General features: G+C 38.5%; 2 protein-coding genes across 2 annotated transcripts in view; one reads left to right on the top strand and one right to left on the bottom strand.

Annotated features, from left to right (window-relative positions):
* Nucleotides 1-2,163, top strand: part of ITGBL1 (integrin subunit beta like 1) — a 122,249-nt gene extending 120,086 nt beyond the window's left edge. The window contains exons 9-10 of the mRNA XM_063304387.1: nucleotides 366-479; nucleotides 1,933-2,163. Coding sequence (XP_063160457.1) covers nucleotides 366-479; nucleotides 1,933-2,024 — 206 coding nt within the window. The 3' untranslated portion in view covers nucleotides 2,025-2,163. The remainder of the gene's footprint in view (nucleotides 1-365; nucleotides 480-1,932) is intronic.
* A 12,095-nt stretch (nucleotides 2,164-14,258) lies between these two features.
* The window catches only part of FGF14 (fibroblast growth factor 14), a 116,331-nt gene continuing 113,304 nt past the window's right edge, over nucleotides 14,259-17,285 (bottom strand). Inside the window, exon 5 of the mRNA XM_063304319.1 lies at nucleotides 14,259-15,843. Within this exon, the coding sequence (XP_063160389.1) occupies nucleotides 15,707-15,843 (137 nt within the window). The 3' untranslated portion in view covers nucleotides 14,259-15,706. The remainder of the gene's footprint in view (nucleotides 15,844-17,285) is intronic.

Genomic DNA, 17,285 nt, shown 5'->3' with positions numbered 1-17,285 from the left:
GGGGTTTTTCCCTTTCTCTTCCCTTCACCTTAGCTAAATCTTTTCACACGCCTTCATCCAGTCTCCTTTAATCCCTCAGAGAAGAATAGCTTTGATTTTAGAGCTTTGGAACAAAGACAAAACATCCTTCTTCCAAGCAACTCCTGATTAAATCAAAATGGAGGGAAATCACTGTAGGGCATATAAAGAATGCTTCAAGTTAAAGCCCTCTATAGAACATCCTTCTCACCAACAGGCTTTTATCTTGATGACCTCCTTGTAGACAATCATTTATTGATAGGCACTGATTACCTAAGATGTCCCATGTCTGATTGAAAAATTCTATTGTTCTATAAGTACCAGTAATAATTTTTATGTCCTTTCAGGTTCCTGTCACTGTGGAAAATGCATCTGTTCTTCCCAGGAATGGTACATTACAGGAGAATTCTGTGAATGTGATGACCGGGATTGCGACAAATATGATGGCCTTATTTGCACAGGTGTTGTATGATCTCCATATTCAGCCTATCTGCTCTTTGAACATTGCATGCTCTCATCCAATTCCAAATGAATGGGAAGAAATACCTTCCTGACTTTCAAAGATAGTCTTCATTCATGAAGAAGTGAGCAAAATTCTACTAACTAGACCTGGAAAAAGAAAAGGGCTATGGGTATGAAGCAAAGGCTTATAGGGTCAACAGGAAAGCATCAACGTCTCTCTCTTGGATAGACACAGACACAGACACAGACACAAAGAGGAGAGAGCAGCCATTCTCTGTCTGCTGACAGAAAGCTAAACTTCTCCCAACCATCTCAGGTCATCTCTCCAATATTGTGTACAGTGATGATGTATAAGTCTGCTTGAGTCTCCCTGAAAAGTAGTGGACATTCAGAGCGTTCTTTAGAAATGCTTGAAAAAAAATGGAATTGATCGACTATTTCCTTCCAGTCCCTATTAAAAAACTGATTTTCAAAAGAAGAAGGAGTAACTTGTTCCATTATACCCAAGAACTGCAAATGACACACAGAATATCATTTCCTGCCAGCTAAGGCAACCTTTCTCAACTTTTTGACCTTGGAGGAACGCTTGAAATATTTTTCAGGCCTCAGGGAACCCCTGCACATTCAGGCTCAAATATAGGCCACAAGTTGCAAAATTATTACTGTATATTTGTTTCATGTGTAAGCCTGTATATATGCATTAACAGTGTTCTTAAACTAAAAATAAAGAATGAAACTTAACCTCTCTAATATGAAGTTGCTGAATTTGAAATATTTTTTTTTAAATAAATCATGATCTCCCAGGGAACGCCTAGTGACCTCTTGCAGAACCCTAGGGTTACACGGAACCCTGGTTGAGAAACTCTGAGCTAATGGATAGTATTTCAGGGCATGTTAAGGAACCCCTGTGTCAGGTCAGGCTCCAAGTGGGCTGGACTCGTCTCAAAGTGGTGCAGCTGCATTTAGCTGGTGTTATATTCCTTCTCCTTCCCACTCATACACACAGACACAAACTATCACAATTTCACACTTTCAGAAGTTGAGTTAGTGCTAGAATTGGACTGGGGAGAACTGGGCTGAAATGCCATCTGAACTACTGTATGAACTTTGGTGAGTTACTTTGAAGCAGTTGCTACCTCCTAGGGGATCCTACCTCAGTTCTTGCTCACTATCTGATCTCCTTAGAACAGAGATGCAGAAAGTGTGTAGGGTTTATGTGTGGTCCTCCAGGATCCCTTGTGTGGCTCTCGGGCCCTCTTTTTGGTTAATTTGGAGGGATATAAGGGGAAAACAGATGCCTTAAGACCTGAGAGTGCTTCAGTTAAGGCCAGAAGGAGAAAATATGTAGAAAGAAAAATACAAGCAGTTTTTCTGATGGTTCGTTACTTTCACAGAGCAACCCATGTTTAATTTCAATTATGGATCATGATAGCCTGTGTTGTTTTGTTCCAGGAAATGGTATATGTAGCTGTGGAAACTGCGAGTGCTGGGAAGGCTGGACTGGAAATGCTTGTGAGATCTGGCTTGGGACCGAATATCCCTAACATTGCCATGAAACACTGAAGAATGACAGATTTGTGGTATAGAATGAGGCTGCTAGACTACATAAATGTAAGATGAACAGAAACAAAGAAACCCGCCCATCCTAATCAATCAGCTCAGCAAAATATTTCTTAAAATGTAATATAATATAAGGAGCACCTCTCTAGAGCTCTGTTGTTCTACTTCTGTATATATTTTCTTTTTCTCTCTCTCTGTCTCTCTCATAGCTTTTAAGTGTGCCATAAGTGAGACAAGATTTATTATGTAATGTACTTGGATTACTGAATTTCAGCTTCCTAGTAAAGTAAGAACTGTTTTAAATGAAATAATTCAAAATGGTTTAGGATTATGCAAAATGACTGAATTGGTGATGGCTGTGATGGAAGGGATCCTTCTGACTATGGAAATCAGTTAATTTTTCTCTTGAAAACTTTCACATACTCTTATAGAACCCTACAAAAGCTTCTTGCTGTCTAGGTTACCACTTACTATCAATCTTCATTCACTTATTTGCAAAACTTGTGGGGAAAAAAGCTAGATAGAATGGGAGCATTTGAGGACATCACTCCCTGCATTAAAGCATTGCTTCCTTCCACAGGATTAGCAATGAGATCAAACCATTTATCTTGATTTATTCATCCCCTGCTTTTTTTTTTAGGAAAAAAATAAAACACCTCAATCTTGGAAAATACATTCCATGTCAGTCATTTAGGCATGTGTTGCAAGCATACAGTGTTTGCTCCCGTGCTCGTTTTTCTCAGCATCATTTTATTTCTATTACTTTGTCATCTTTGCAAAAAACACTGCTGCTGAAATCCTGTTGGCTATGGTGAGCCATATGATTTTGCTGATCTTGTCATGTTTCATCTGGTATAATGACCCACAGGAAGGTTTGTGAAGTCATTTACATGTTTAATCACAACTAGGTGGATTACAAGATAAATGGGAACAAAGTTGGTGATAGCAAAAGAAGAGGAAAATGACACCGAGACCCAGCATGGTGTGGGGCACTAAGCGGCAGAGAAATAATTCATGCTTGGCAAGGTGAATATTATTTGGCACTCCTTTTGGCTGCATCAAATATGCTCCTTTTGATTAAAATATCAAATATATATTTGGGCAATTCTGTTTGTTATATCTTTGTGTGTGTGTGTGTTGTAAATCCTGCCTCTGCAGATTGTCAGAAATGGTTCTCAACATGCAAAAATAAGTCAGTATCAGCAGTGTGTGTCTGTGTGTGCATGTATACATATGACTTTTCCCCATCCCACCAAAAAAGCAAAAGAAGATAATGTGCATTCCATGTGGCAAGCTGATACAAAAGAGGACTTCTACCTGGGCACAGGACAAGCAGAACAATTCTGAAAGCACCACATGGCATCTGTTTCATAGGCATTTCTCCATATGATTAAGTCAGTTGAAACACCAAAATGGTTTAGAAAACCAGCCAGCCCAACTTCTGCCAGGTCTATACACCCATACAGTCCACCAGATTGTGCAAGCAGAGAAAACTTGCACCCTAAAAAGATATAGATTATAAAACCTCTGGTTTAGGTATTTTTGTGATGGCAATTACCAAGAGTATATTGGGTAACACAAAGTTTGTGTGGCAAACAGGGGTGGGAAATGATCTAACAACTCACATTATTCTCTATAAGCTTCGTATTGTAGTGATGAATCACTGCCAGCTCCATTATGCAATGACTTATTTGTCAGGTCATGTAAAACACGATATTCTGTACCATTGTAGGATGCTTCAAACTGTTTTCAGAACTTTGCTTTAGTATAACTAAAAATAACTATCACAGTACTCCTAGGATATTCAAAACTTGAGGGAGGTAGTCAGCATCTGACTGCATCTTTTAAGAAAAAGGATTTTCATGTGTGTTATTTATGTGACCATAAAATGGTTGAAACTGGTAGCTTTATATATGTTTCTCATGTGAATGTTCAGTATATTGCAATAACTTCCTGGTATAAATAATAATATATAGGTACTCCTCGTTTAGCAACCACAATTGGGACCTGCAACTCGGTCATTAAGTGAAGAGACCACTAAGTGAAACCATGACTGTGCATATACTCTTACTTCAGCTTTCCTTAGCTTTACACCTGCAAAGGTCATAAATGCGAGGATTGGTCGTAAAGTGTCATGAGTGAGGATGGCGAGCAGGGGGCTCCCATCCAGGCTGTAAAGCGCATGCGTAGTACTGAGGAATTAGGTGGCCATTCAAAGAGACACAGATCGGGCCCACCTTAGTCTTTGGGGCTTATATGTCTGCGTTTTCCCACGCTTCTTCAGTTTGATAGGATTCTCTGTTATGTGGCAGTAAATAAACACTAGAGACCTATTCCTTGTCTCAGCGTGGTTCCTGGCTGTTAGGACATAAAGTTACATATTCATCACTGTTGTAACTGTGAACAGTTGCTAAACGAGGACTACCTGTCTAATACTTAACAGAGCTCCATGTGCTTTTTGTACAGCAGAATGAATGTCCAGGCTTAATTCTGCTGGTGTATAACAAAACATATTTGGTACTTAGTGACTCTAGGGTACATATCCAACAATCAGTGCAATTGGGATGGAGCTTCCTCCATGGCTGAGGGTAGCAGATCCTTTTCAGGGAAGGAAAAACCAAAAAAGACATTTTTGTGTGAACAGATATGTCTCAGAGGTTATTGGCCTTGAGGAACTTTACAGGAACTCTAAAGCACTTGACATACAGAATCTCCTATAACTAAGAGAAAGAGCTACATTGTTAAGAGTATTGGGTCTTCTACTGAGGATTTCCACCTGCTCTTAAAATCTAATAGTATTTGCTCCTCCAGCTTGTCTAAAATATAGCCTCCTTGTTCTCATTAATGGAATGGAATATATATATATATATATGTATGTATGTATGTATGTATGTATATGTTGATCTTCAGCAAGCATGGTTGCAAACTCAGATCATTTGTTTCAATCTCTGCAAAAACTTCATCCAGTGAGGTGTTACAGCCAAGTAACACTGCTATATTCAGCTCTCGTCGGTTTGGGCATTATATGATGGCTTAATGATGTGCAAAAAGCTTCCCTAGATGTGAAAATTCATTACTGTCACATGAGATAGGTCTGTGCAGGAGTAGGCTTACTGCTTCATGTCTCCTGGGTTTGTAGATGCATGAATAAGCCCTGAACTGGAAAATGCATCTGATAAATTCATAACCGTATCAAATAATCGGCTATCTATTGCAGGTTGCCACAGGCTAGATCATCCTTTTGTTTTTGTAGTCCAGCCAGGCAACCAAGCCAGTGTGGTGCCTCCTACTCTGCTCTAATTAGCAATTGGTATGTTCTCTTTGGCTTGTCAAAGTCACAGCTTCTATTCATTTGGGGGGAGGCTTGAGTTTAAAGATAACTCTGTGGTTGACAAATCATTGACACATTTTTTTATGGATTGATGATCTTATTGTGTTATCTTAAAAATCCTTTTTGCTTTGTCTCTGACTTTAAATAAATGAAACTGTATTGGATACTAAGTACAAATTATTTAGAAATGCCTGCTTTGTGCACCAGTATGAAGAATGTCTTAGGGCAGAAAAGTATTGTCATATGGAGAATGTATCAAACTTTGTCATTTTTAAAAGAGAACGAAAACAGCCTGAAGGTTACCTAGGACAGAAGTCCTTACCCAGATCTCTCTCCAGGCTGAATGGGGCAAAATGGTCCTTGTCGGCTACCTCTATTGGTAGTCGCTGCTATACTAGCCTGGCAATGATGGGTATCTATAATGGTATGTGGGAATGACCTTGGGAGGCGGGGTAAGAGATGCTGCCTAGGGAATGGTTAGATAAGAGGGGCCATAGCCTGCAGCCGCATAATGGGAAGAGAAATTAACTCAGAAAGGAACCTCCCTAACTTATCAGGCTGTAAAAGAGATGGCGGGAGATTTGTACCTTCAGACTTGCAAGATTCTGTTAATGTAGCCTTACAATAAAGTAGAATTATGGTTGTGTTTCCTGTCTGGTCTACCTGGGAAGGCTGTATCAGTGCTGAGCTCAGCTGACTGGAGCCTCTATTTTCCACAAAGCCTTTCAAGTGGTGTCACTCTTGGGGACTTTGACAATCTAAAATAGTAGCTGGGAAGGAGTTTCCAGAATGGGATTATGATCAGGTCAGATCAGATCAGATTGGGGGAAAAAACTGAACCAATGGTAGGGACAGGATGGATCCAGCAGGGGTTCTGGGATCCAGGTGCCTATCCAAGGATGCCAGATGCCACTTCTGGCTTTATATCCATCTGCACTATTACTTGCCCTAAGAATGGTTTACATATACAAACCAGAAGTCTCAGGAATATCTTAAATTTTAAAAGTGGCAGAAGTTTATTCACTGTGGAGTTAACATTAAGTTATTAAAAAAAACTGAGGGGGTAACCAGCTTTATTTGCATATAATTGCATTTTGTACATCAACATTTGCCAGCTCTTTAGTTCCTCAAGGGAAAAAAAACAGCTTTCTTTCAAAGTACTTATCTTTTGTGTAAAATCAGGATAAAAGCTTAGTAGTTGAATTGTTTACATGTTTGGGAAAGCATTGCATTTTAATATAAAAAGTTTAATATATTACTTCGTTGCAGCAGTTTGGATGGCTATATTCAGACTCTACCACTGGCAAAAGTAGAGTATATATGTATAATTACCGTAAAAATTTTGTGAGTATTTTGTAGAAAGAGCAGATATGAATGAAACAGGAAAAAACAACAACTCTACAATAAATAAATGGATGTAATGTGAAATTGCAATAAGACATCAGAGTTTTCTGCCCCTCCCCCAGTGTGCCATGAGAATTTTGATTTTTTAAAAGCATAATATCTATCTCAGATCTGAACCAGTGTTCACAAGGGCAGTGAGGTACAGTGATCTCTAAATGTCTTTGCATAATGCTCTATCAGGGGTTATGTGCATGTATCATCATGCAAATAGTCCTCAGAGCTACAGTATGTCATTTGCAAAGTTTGCATTTCCAAAAATATATTGATGCAATATTATTAGATAATTTATGGTGAAACAATAATTCAGATGCTGCTTTGACTATTATTCTATACAGAGGAAGTAGGGGATTTTACAAACCATCTGCTGCTAGAAGAATCTGTTAAACATTTGTTGACTATATTAATATAGAGGCAGGAACAATTTTTGTAGTCAAAACCATATGTTACTGGTGCAGTATGATTATTGCTTCCCCGTGCTTAAGTCTAACCCACTTTAATCACAGAGAAGGACTTAAATGAATGGGAAACCTGGTGAAACATGTAATCAGGAGGACTGTGGCTACCTATACATGGGTAATTGAAAAGAGACTGAAAATAAAATGCAATTTCTGATTGGTAACCATGACTTGATGCCTGAGATCTAAAATATTACATGCACTGTGGATTCTGTCACTAAGGTATAAAATTGCATTTTGTTGGTGTACAGTGTGAATTCCATTCTGAATGGATTAAGTTCCGTGATGGTGTCAAAACCAACAGATGGAGCCTTTGCCTTTATATTACATGGGATTGAATAGTGTTTCTCAACCGTGGCAACCTTAAGATATGTGGACTTCAACTCCCAGAATTCAAACTCCAAGCTCACAGACAAACTCCAAGCTCTATAGAACTTACTGAAAGAACAAGGAGGAAAGAAAGCCTGATGTGGAAAGTTAAGCTAACCTAGGCTCTTACCTTTCAGTGGTGCTCTGATTCCTTGGGGAGGAGTGTCTCATATTATTTTAGCTTTTACTGTACCTCCATTCAGAGACTCTGCTCAGTATTATCAACATCAGGCCAGCATCATAGGCAGAAAAAAGCCTCACTGGTGCTTTCTTAAATTCGTTTTGCAAAATATGCTTATTAAAAGTTCATAGGGGAGAGATTTCTTCTTTTCCATCCCCTTTTCTCTTAGTAGTTAATTTCACAGATGCCTGCTGTGAAGAAAAGTGGCACGAAAGGGGCACGCATCATGGCTGGGGGACTTTGCCCAGCACTAGGCACCTAGACTGGGAAAGCAAAACCCACCACTCACCAACTCACCTGGGACCAGGGTGGCCAATTACAGCCCATAACCTGCAATGCAGAGGCCTTCATCTTTCAGTGGATTGATTTTGGCTAGCCACAACAGCAACAATACATGTGTCTGTACCCACACCCACACCCAGACTAGGGCTGTGCATGCTTCAAAAGCATTTTGGATTTTGTATGCATACCAGTGCAGCACCTATTTATTAAGTTATCAAATTCATTAGAACAGCCCATTTTTTTTCGGGCTTTCATGCAGGTATAAGAAAAGATGCTGCTGCTTTAAGAGCGGCATTAACTTCAAAGTCTAGACTCCTTAAAGCAGCACTATCTTTCTTTCAGGTTCCTGCAGCAGCTTTGCTGTCCTGCTCTCCCATGAAGGCTGGAAACATTTCAGCTAGAAAACAGTCACAGCCTCATCACCTTCTGCAATACAGGCATTTTTTTGTTTTGATACTTGCAAAAACAATCCAATTCTTAAAGCACTATATTCTTTGGACTCAGGTTTAATTTTTCTTTTTTATAGTCTTCAGAGTTCAATTCCTAATCCCTTTATGTACGTGCTCACACCCTTACCTTGGCAACAGTTCTGAAGGAGTTTGCCATTGCATTGTTCTGAGATGTTTGCCAACATCCCCATCTAGCCTACCCCCCTGGAATTTTCTGGTAGTCTCCCATCCAAATATTAACCAGTCCTGACGCTGCATAGCACCTAAGCCAGACAATGCAGCAAGATGATGTCATCTGCCAAGAATTAACCATCCATGCGTTGCCTTGGTCATATGTTACTGTTTGGGAAGTAGCTGATAACTCATTCAAGACAGTCTTCAGCCATTAAGTTTAGCCATTTAGACTGATTTGTAAAATCAGGGTTGGTAAATTTTTAAATAGTGGTGGGGATACACTTAATTTTTTGGGTGGGTGGAGAAGGCAATAGAAGGTAGAGCTATGTCACATGTGGACACAGTCATGAATTACCTTTTCTCAGTTTGGGGGTGGATGGGAAGTTTTTTGGGGTTTGAAAAAATATTAGCTCTATTTTACAGTTTCACTATTCAGTTTCCATGATGGAAAGCAGTGTTATCAATTTGTGCCAACTATGCCATCAAAGTACCAAGTTGCATAGTTGGTTGCAAGCCACAGATTGCCCAATCCTCTAATTTCATTGGTTTCAGTGACATTGGGCTTCCTCGCTATAGAATTAAACTGATGATAGTATATAATAACAACTAACACCATATTGTCAGCATCTTTATAGAATGAAGTGAATCTTTATGTTCTTTGTAGGGACATGTGGTGAAAACCCCACCACTCTTTCAACACTTCGTTACGGTCAGATCAGACCAGAATGACTTAATTTCTTGAACTGTCAGAAAGTGTTATTTTAGTGAGTATAGAATGGAACATGTGATGCGAGTTTTCTTACTGCTATGAGTTATCTTACTGTTATCTTTAACTCTTTTATTTACTGTTTTATTGCCAGCTTTACTTGAAGTTTCTGCTCACTAGCCATAATGAAGCATGCATGCATGCATGCATGCATGCATTCATTCATTTTTCCAGCATGGGTATAAAAGAGCCAGTTTTTCAGCACAGCATAGATTATTATTCTGTCCTATTTATGCCATTGTCTAATTCCACAACCTCCAAATATCAGTCTGGAATAAATTATTCAGATTGCAAAGTAAAATGGGTTGCAGCTGTGCAATATGGTGTATTAAAACAGGAACATGTTGTGGTTGTTGTTTTTAACTATTCAGGAACAAACACTTGCAAGTGGCCAAAAAAAAGGGCTTCCCATGGTAAATTTTTAAAGTAACATTCTAAGTATCAACAAGTGGTTCCATTTGGGACACACTGTAAAAAGAACATAAAATTATCAACCTGGCACCCCCCCCCCCCATTTTTTCACTAGAAATATGATAGACAAAGCCAGCTACTGTATAATACATTAAAAATCTGGCACTTTTGTGGCTGGTTGCTTGTTCAAGTGCTGTCTGTTTATGCTTCTAATTACATAAACACTGGCCATTTCACCTAAGAATTCTAGATTTATTGGAGGTGGTTGGGAATGTATAAACCTCCCACTCCATAGTGCATCTGAAGTAAGATTAGATACCTTTCCTTGCCTATAATTACTTTAGGGAAATGGAATAAACAGCATGCTACACGCTGAATAAATGACTCTTTTGATCCCTAGGGAAGACTGGGAAAGGATAAGAGAGTAAGAAGCATTGCATCACTTGTACACCATCCTAAACTCATTTATCTGTAGATTTTGGGGAGCAGATAGTGGAATTTGCTATGAAGCAGAACTCCAATACACAATTATTGTTAATCATATTTTTGAGAAGCAATCACTTCATTTTTGTAAGACTTCAGCTTCAGTGTCATTTACTTAACCTTGTAAACAAGCAGTATGTTTTTATTTATTTATTTATTATTCCAATTTATATCACTGCCCATCTCCCCCTAAAAAGTATTGTATTGTCTCAACTAAATACTTCTAAACTCAACTAAAAGGACAATGTATTGTCTCAAATAAATACTTCTAAACTCAACTAAAAGGACAATGTATTGTCTCAAATAAATATTTCAATACCATACACACAAAACAAAATGAACAAACAAACAAAAACCCTTTAGTGTGGCTTCGTGCTTTGATGCTGTCCTATTTTGTTAATGATGTGTCTCCTGACATCTAAGGGTCTATATTTACTTCTACAGGGATCCACATTAACAATTTCAAAATAAGGATCTTTAAGCCAATTAAAATATTCAGGAACAGCAAACAGAAGAAGATGCATTCTTATTTAAAAGTGCAGACGAAACCCTGTAAGTTTGAATATTTCTTCTTAATTAATCCCTTGCCACACATCAGGAAGCTACCACATCAGGATGCTAGCTGATTCAGAACATAGACATACCAGCTTTTCACATTCTAGAATTCTGAAAATTTCTTCAGATCAATTCAGATCCAGTGAAAAAGAGTTACTGCACATCTACTCCCGCACGCTGATCAAAGTAGCATTATGTGCCCCAGCAGAAGCAGCTCGGAACTAAAGAGATGTCAGAAGAAGGTACTGTATCCACCCTTTGAGCAGTCGCCTTCATGCTTTTTGTGAATATTGCAAATGTTGTGTTAAACAAATATTAATGTTTGGGTATTTGTGGCCTAGGGCTGTATTGTCTTGACCTACTTCCAGATTTCTTGGCAGTAAATTAGACAATATATAAGCCAAATCAGCTTTTGTTGTACTGTTGTGGCACAATCATTGTGTAGGCGTTGCCTGGTATGTGTAAAGTTCCAGTTCCATTTTTATGCTTGGTTATTTTACTATATGGACTTAATTCAAGTGGATCAGATTTCATAAACATCTAGGCACAAGTTCCATACTTTGGTATGGAGTTTATGAATGTTGCTGGACCACCTGGGAAATCTGTACACCCAAAATAGGAAAGATCTACTTATCCAATATTTTAGAAAGAACAGAAGTTTTTTTTTTAATTCAGTTAGTTCACATTTTAATAATATTTTATCCAAAATGAGGGTTTTTTTTCATTTTGCCCACTAAATGAGGAAGACTGAACTGTAAGCACAGATACCAGTGAACAAACCTAATTTTGCTCATATTAAAGGCCAGCAGTAAACAGAGGCTAAAGCCTGTCTTGGGAGAGAATTTCAGAAGTCTGGGGGAGCAAAATGGGGCCTCTCAAGGCCTAAGGCACCAATTTTGGCACTCAGAAACCTCCCCACATACAAAGAGGCTCTAACTTTTTGACCCCACTCATTATGGGTGGGTGGGTGGATTCTGGAACCACCACAGGGATTCTGGCCCCTGCGCCTTGCCCTTTAGTTGAGAATGCCTTCTCATATGCACCAGTAGAAAGTGTTCTCTCTGTCGATACAAACAAAAAAGCCAACCTAGATGGGGTGTTTACTTCCCCACTTAGGTTAGAACTGCATGACTTGACTGGTCTGTTGTCACCATCTTTATTGATAATATTGCCTCTATTTCAGGAATTCTGCAACTCTCTTGTGGATTAAGACCCCAAATGGGGAAACTTAATGTTTCAGTCAAAGAGATATAGTGAGAAAGTTCAGTCAAAAAGATATAGTGTACATGGAAGTATAACACATACAATCTGTAAATACAAATTGATTCCATCAGATTTACTGTACAGTTCTTTAGGAAGTAACAGGCAGTTGAAAAAAAAGTTTCACTTGACAGCAGAATCAATTTGAAAGGGAACCAAATGTGACATCTTGTCCTGGGAAACAGCAAGAGAGGTAATATACCAAGGAGCTCAAATTTTCTTTGGCATAGTCTGGGGAAAGAGAATTGAGTTTTGCCAAACAATTTACACGCCTCATTATGCTGCAACCAATGCAGTGCTACTTTGCACATTTTTAAAAAATATATAAAGGGTATTTTTTAATATGTGTTTCATATAAATATTTTATTCAATATGCTGTATCTGTGTATACAACAAAATGGTAATAAACACAAACTGTACAATGCAGACAAACTCATTGCTTATATGTATGTCAGTTTTGCAGTACATACCAACGGGTCTGATACATAGAGCCTACTACATGCAATTCATTATTACCATCCCTTTCCCATGCAAACAGATGAGACAAAAGACAAACTTAAAAGAGTAACCAGAGCACAAGGAACCACACATTCTCTCCTCTGTGCTGAAATAGATTTAGATTCTCAAATAAGCTTATTTAAGATCCTCCCAGTCATGGAAGGTATGAAGGCAACCTACATCCATTACAACAACAAAGAGGGGAATACGTGTGTTCTACTTAGAGTACAGTGTCAATCATTTACAAACATGAAATCGGTCTTATTATTAACCACATGGCTGGTTGGCATGGCAGTATGGTCATGAATGTAAAAATTGAGTGAATGTATTGCAACTAGCAAAAGAGAATAGTCCCATTTAGGCAACCTTGATGTGGTCCCAAAGCTTCTTTGTACATGGAAAGAGAAAGAATTACCCCAGCAGAATGCCCCCGAAGAGTTATGCTGCAATGAATACAAGTCTGGAGCAACATACAGCAAGTATATATAAAAAAAATTCTTGCTGGCATTATAAAATGAGTTGAAAAACTGATAATGTGTTACCTCACCTTAACGCTTGGTGCCTTAGGCTTGGTTCCAAGTCCTGAGGTCATCCACAAGCCCCAGCCTGCCCCCCCCCCCCAGCTTCATACAACATTAAAATGAAGGGAAAAGAATACACTTAACATCTTTTATTTTGCATTCTTGTTTCAGCGCTTTCAGTTGCACAGTACAGAAAGTATACTGAAAATCAAAGTAAGCAGTCTCTAATAGCTGGGGCTCTAGAAAAAAAACAACCCACAAAACATTTCACAATTCAAAATAAAACATGGTGGGTGGCAGACCTGGGCAGACACTGATCGTGTGTCTACTGTGCAGAGCATCTGCAAATGGAAGTGCCTCCATGAGTCACTCAGGCCACCTTCTGATCCACTTGTGGGGAACCAACATTACTCCTTTCTCCCCTGTGTGGTGACAAAATCAAAACAGCCTTCTTCCCAAGAAGAACCTCTAAGGTATTCCTTCTCTAGAAGCTAAGGAGCAAAAGGATGTTTACTGTTCATTTTGTGCACTGATTCTTTCCATTGTTTTAAAATACCTCAATAAATCTTTTTTGTTGTTGTTTTTAAAAATGTTACTAAATTCTGGAAACTGAATAATGTTTAATGTGCTTCCCTCATGTGGCTGAAAGAAACCGACTTAAAACAGCCTCTTACCATGTGTGGAGAAACCCAGAAACTGAATGATCAAATACTCACTTTGTATATTTATCACCTAGTAGCAATTTGTAAGCTACTTACACATAATTTAAGGGCTTACTAATTCAAATAGAAGGTGTTTGAATCGAGATTCAGAGTTAATTCAAAGTTTAATCTATTACCACCAAACTAAATAAGAAATCTGAAAATTCCATAATAAATATTAAAGTAAACCAATATTTAAAGCCACTTTGAAAAAAAAAAGTCTCAAAAATGAAATGGAAAATAAACACAAGTGTGAATGCTTAGCAGTCTCATACATGATTTTCCAGAACTGAGACACATTTTGGACTGTATCATGCTTTTTGTTTTTAATCTAGTTTTCTTGTACTCTAAAAAAAAATATCCATTTGTTTAATCGCCTTTTCTTCCCTGTTACTATTCTTTCATTTTGGCCTCAATTCTCTTTATCCAAGAAATATTAGTGGTATTTATTTCGTTTAGTAATCAAAGCAGAAAAGTCCTTGACCTTGTTATTTTGTTGGAATTTTCTTAGGTTCATGGAATACAGCGAAAACCAAAATAGTTAGATAAACGCAAGGCACTGAAAACCTAGCAATTTGGTGGCCGTAATATCCTAAGGAGCTGTACTGGACACAGCACTGTGGTACAGATAAAATAATACATTGCCTGGACTTTGCACGCTAAGCTGTCAGAGAAACACAAAAGAACCCTTCAAATATGTTTGAAATCTTCCCTCTCCTTTTAACACTGAAAATATTAAAGTATATTCTGTAACTACCTTTTGCATTGGTGCTGCAGAGAAAAACACAACTTCCTTGCCCATGCTTTGCTGAGTAAAAGAGTGAACTACAGCCATAAATAAAGATGGGATTATGTTCCATTCTTTAAAAACAGGAGAAGGAATCTATTATTTTGAAAGAGATTTAGGTAGCAGAATTCCTGTTCATTCTATTTTTTTTAAAATTTCAGATAATGAGTAGTAGTAGATGAAAAATGAGCCTTAATTCAGGCCTACAAGGCCTACAGAGTTCTTTGGACCCACTTCCTTAAAAATATGTGGGTCTTGCTCGCTGGGCAAGGCAAATGTTACCATTACCAGTAAGTCTGTGATATGTATAAAACACACACACACACACAGGGGGTATCAAACATTGGCCTTGAAAGGTTGTTGACTAGCCACGCGTGATGCTTTTCCCTCCTCAGGAACATACTGGAGTGTATTCAGGCTGAATCCTTATTTGCAATGATCCTATCTTTTACAGGTATGATCCCTAATGGGGTTTTGAAGGCTCCTCTAATTCCCTGATGGCTTTCCAGAACTAAGCCACCAGCAACACTTATAAATCTGAGAGAAACATAATCCCTGCAAAGGAGTCACACAGACAGCAGAGCAAGCAGCCTCGTAAAAAAGGGGAGGAAGAGAAAATCCATAATAGCACAGGTTTTACAGCATCTATCTAGAAATTACTTGTTGTTATTCTGTTGGGCTACAAAATTGAACTTAAAACATGGGGATTTCCTGGGCTCCAAAGGGGGAGTTATGGGTAACTGTCAGCAGGCAAGATATCAAGTGTACTTGTGAAGTATGCCATTCACATGAGGTGTCACAGTCACAGAAAAGAGATTAAAAGGCATTCCATATCTGGCAGGGCATTCTATGGTTGGAGTTCAGCTGGCCATCCAAATGTCTTTGCTGTGGGAGGAGTTACAGATTTGGAACGAGCACAGAGCAAGCCGTTGCTTGCTTCCAGCTAATCCACAGACACCAGAGTGGGATAGTCTTGCAAGGATAAAGTGCTCAGCTGTACACAGAGAGTCAGTAAGTCACAACATCCACAAGGCTCTGGCTATGTGGTCTTACTCTTGTTAACTGGTTTGCCTCCATTCATTATTGCCGATGCACTTGTGCTTTTGCTTGGCGTCACCCCGGCTTTTGGCACTGTTTCTCCAACATCATGCAGAGAGGGTTCTCGGTACATGGCAACTATATTGTTAGAGGAAAGGGGAGAAGAGAGAAGCCTGTGTAAGTTAAACATGCCAGCAAAGTTGGTTTCTGCACATCTTTCCGTGTGAAATATCAGAGTCCCCTTCCTCCAGGGCATTTAACTAAGACCAGATGCAGAGCTGTTTCTTTTAAATAACGCAGTTTAAAACAACGCATATGTATTCATATTTTAGCCGCATATTGACTCCCATCAGATGTATATAGTGTAAAAAGCAAAGTGTAAATATGTGCAGTCTAAAACAAACTGGTTTGGAAGTACATCTGATTAAAATTAATGCCATGTTTAAATTAGAGCTTGTGCCTGCACACTTTCCAAATCTGTGTTGCTGTTTGTGGAGAAGTCTAGAAAGGCAGCTGTACCATTCGGCTGCAGCAAAAACAACTTTGTGACTAACATGTATTGTGGCACAAGGCTGTATTTTTGTTAGAGAAAATATGAGCTGTAAAGAGGGGGAAGATTGAGGGGCCTTAATGTGCAAAGGAGAGCAGAAGGTCTATGCCATTTCTGTGCATAGCACAATGTCTGTCAAGTAGGGGAAGAGAGCACCATTTAAAGCATTAGTCACTCTTACTTAGTGTATAATGTAGCTGCCTAGTATAGACCAGGCCCCTTGGTGTCTCTCCTAATCATCTATTCAGGATGATCAGACCACAGTCTGATCCTCACTTATCCAGATTAAGCAGTACTGAACTCAGTAGGATTTACCTTGAAATAGCAATGAATGGGATTGGGATAAATTGTCACTATTTTTGATTACTTTAATTTTTCTTGATTTTCTTCGTTTCAGTTTTATTTATTATGTGATATCAAGGGTTAATTATAAATAATGAGCTGAAGTCAGCCTATGCTGTGGCTATTACCAAATCTTTTATCTCCATGGCAAAGCTCTAACTTTAAAATATGCATCAATTTGTTTAATTTCATCAACTTGACAGGAAGGCACCTTTTAGCATTTCCTAGGATCCTGAGGACCAGAAAATTGAATAATTATATGCAAACAGTTAAAGAGCTTTTATGGTCCTCTCCATTATTATATATTGATGGTACTAAACAGTATGAAAATTGCCATATTAAGGGTAGGAACAGGTATAGTGTCACTGGATGCCAGAGCATCATTTCTTCTTACCTTCTGGCTAAAGTTAATTCTACTTCCCATAGGTTTAGCCCCATTAGTATTTAGAGACCATTTTAAATTATTGTGGCTTAAAAAAGCCTTAGATAAAATTCAATTGCTGGGCTTCTCAATGGAAAGTATGTGCTCATTAGGTTTTGATAATGCTAGGACCTCCCTTAAACAATGAATCTAGGATATAAATCTCCAAACAAATTTAAGGTGCTACAGCCCAATATTTGTCATTTTCTTCCAAAAGGGTTTGTTTCAGCCTCCTATTTATTATCCATTAAAATTTTGAAATTTCAT

The sequence above is a fragment of the Candoia aspera genome, chromosome 5 (genome assembly GCF_035149785.1).
Source record: "Candoia aspera isolate rCanAsp1 chromosome 5, rCanAsp1.hap2, whole genome shotgun sequence".
Classification (NCBI taxonomy): Eukaryota; Metazoa; Chordata; class Lepidosauria; order Squamata; family Boidae; genus Candoia; species Candoia aspera.
This window is presented reverse-complemented; position numbering and strand designations above follow the sequence as displayed.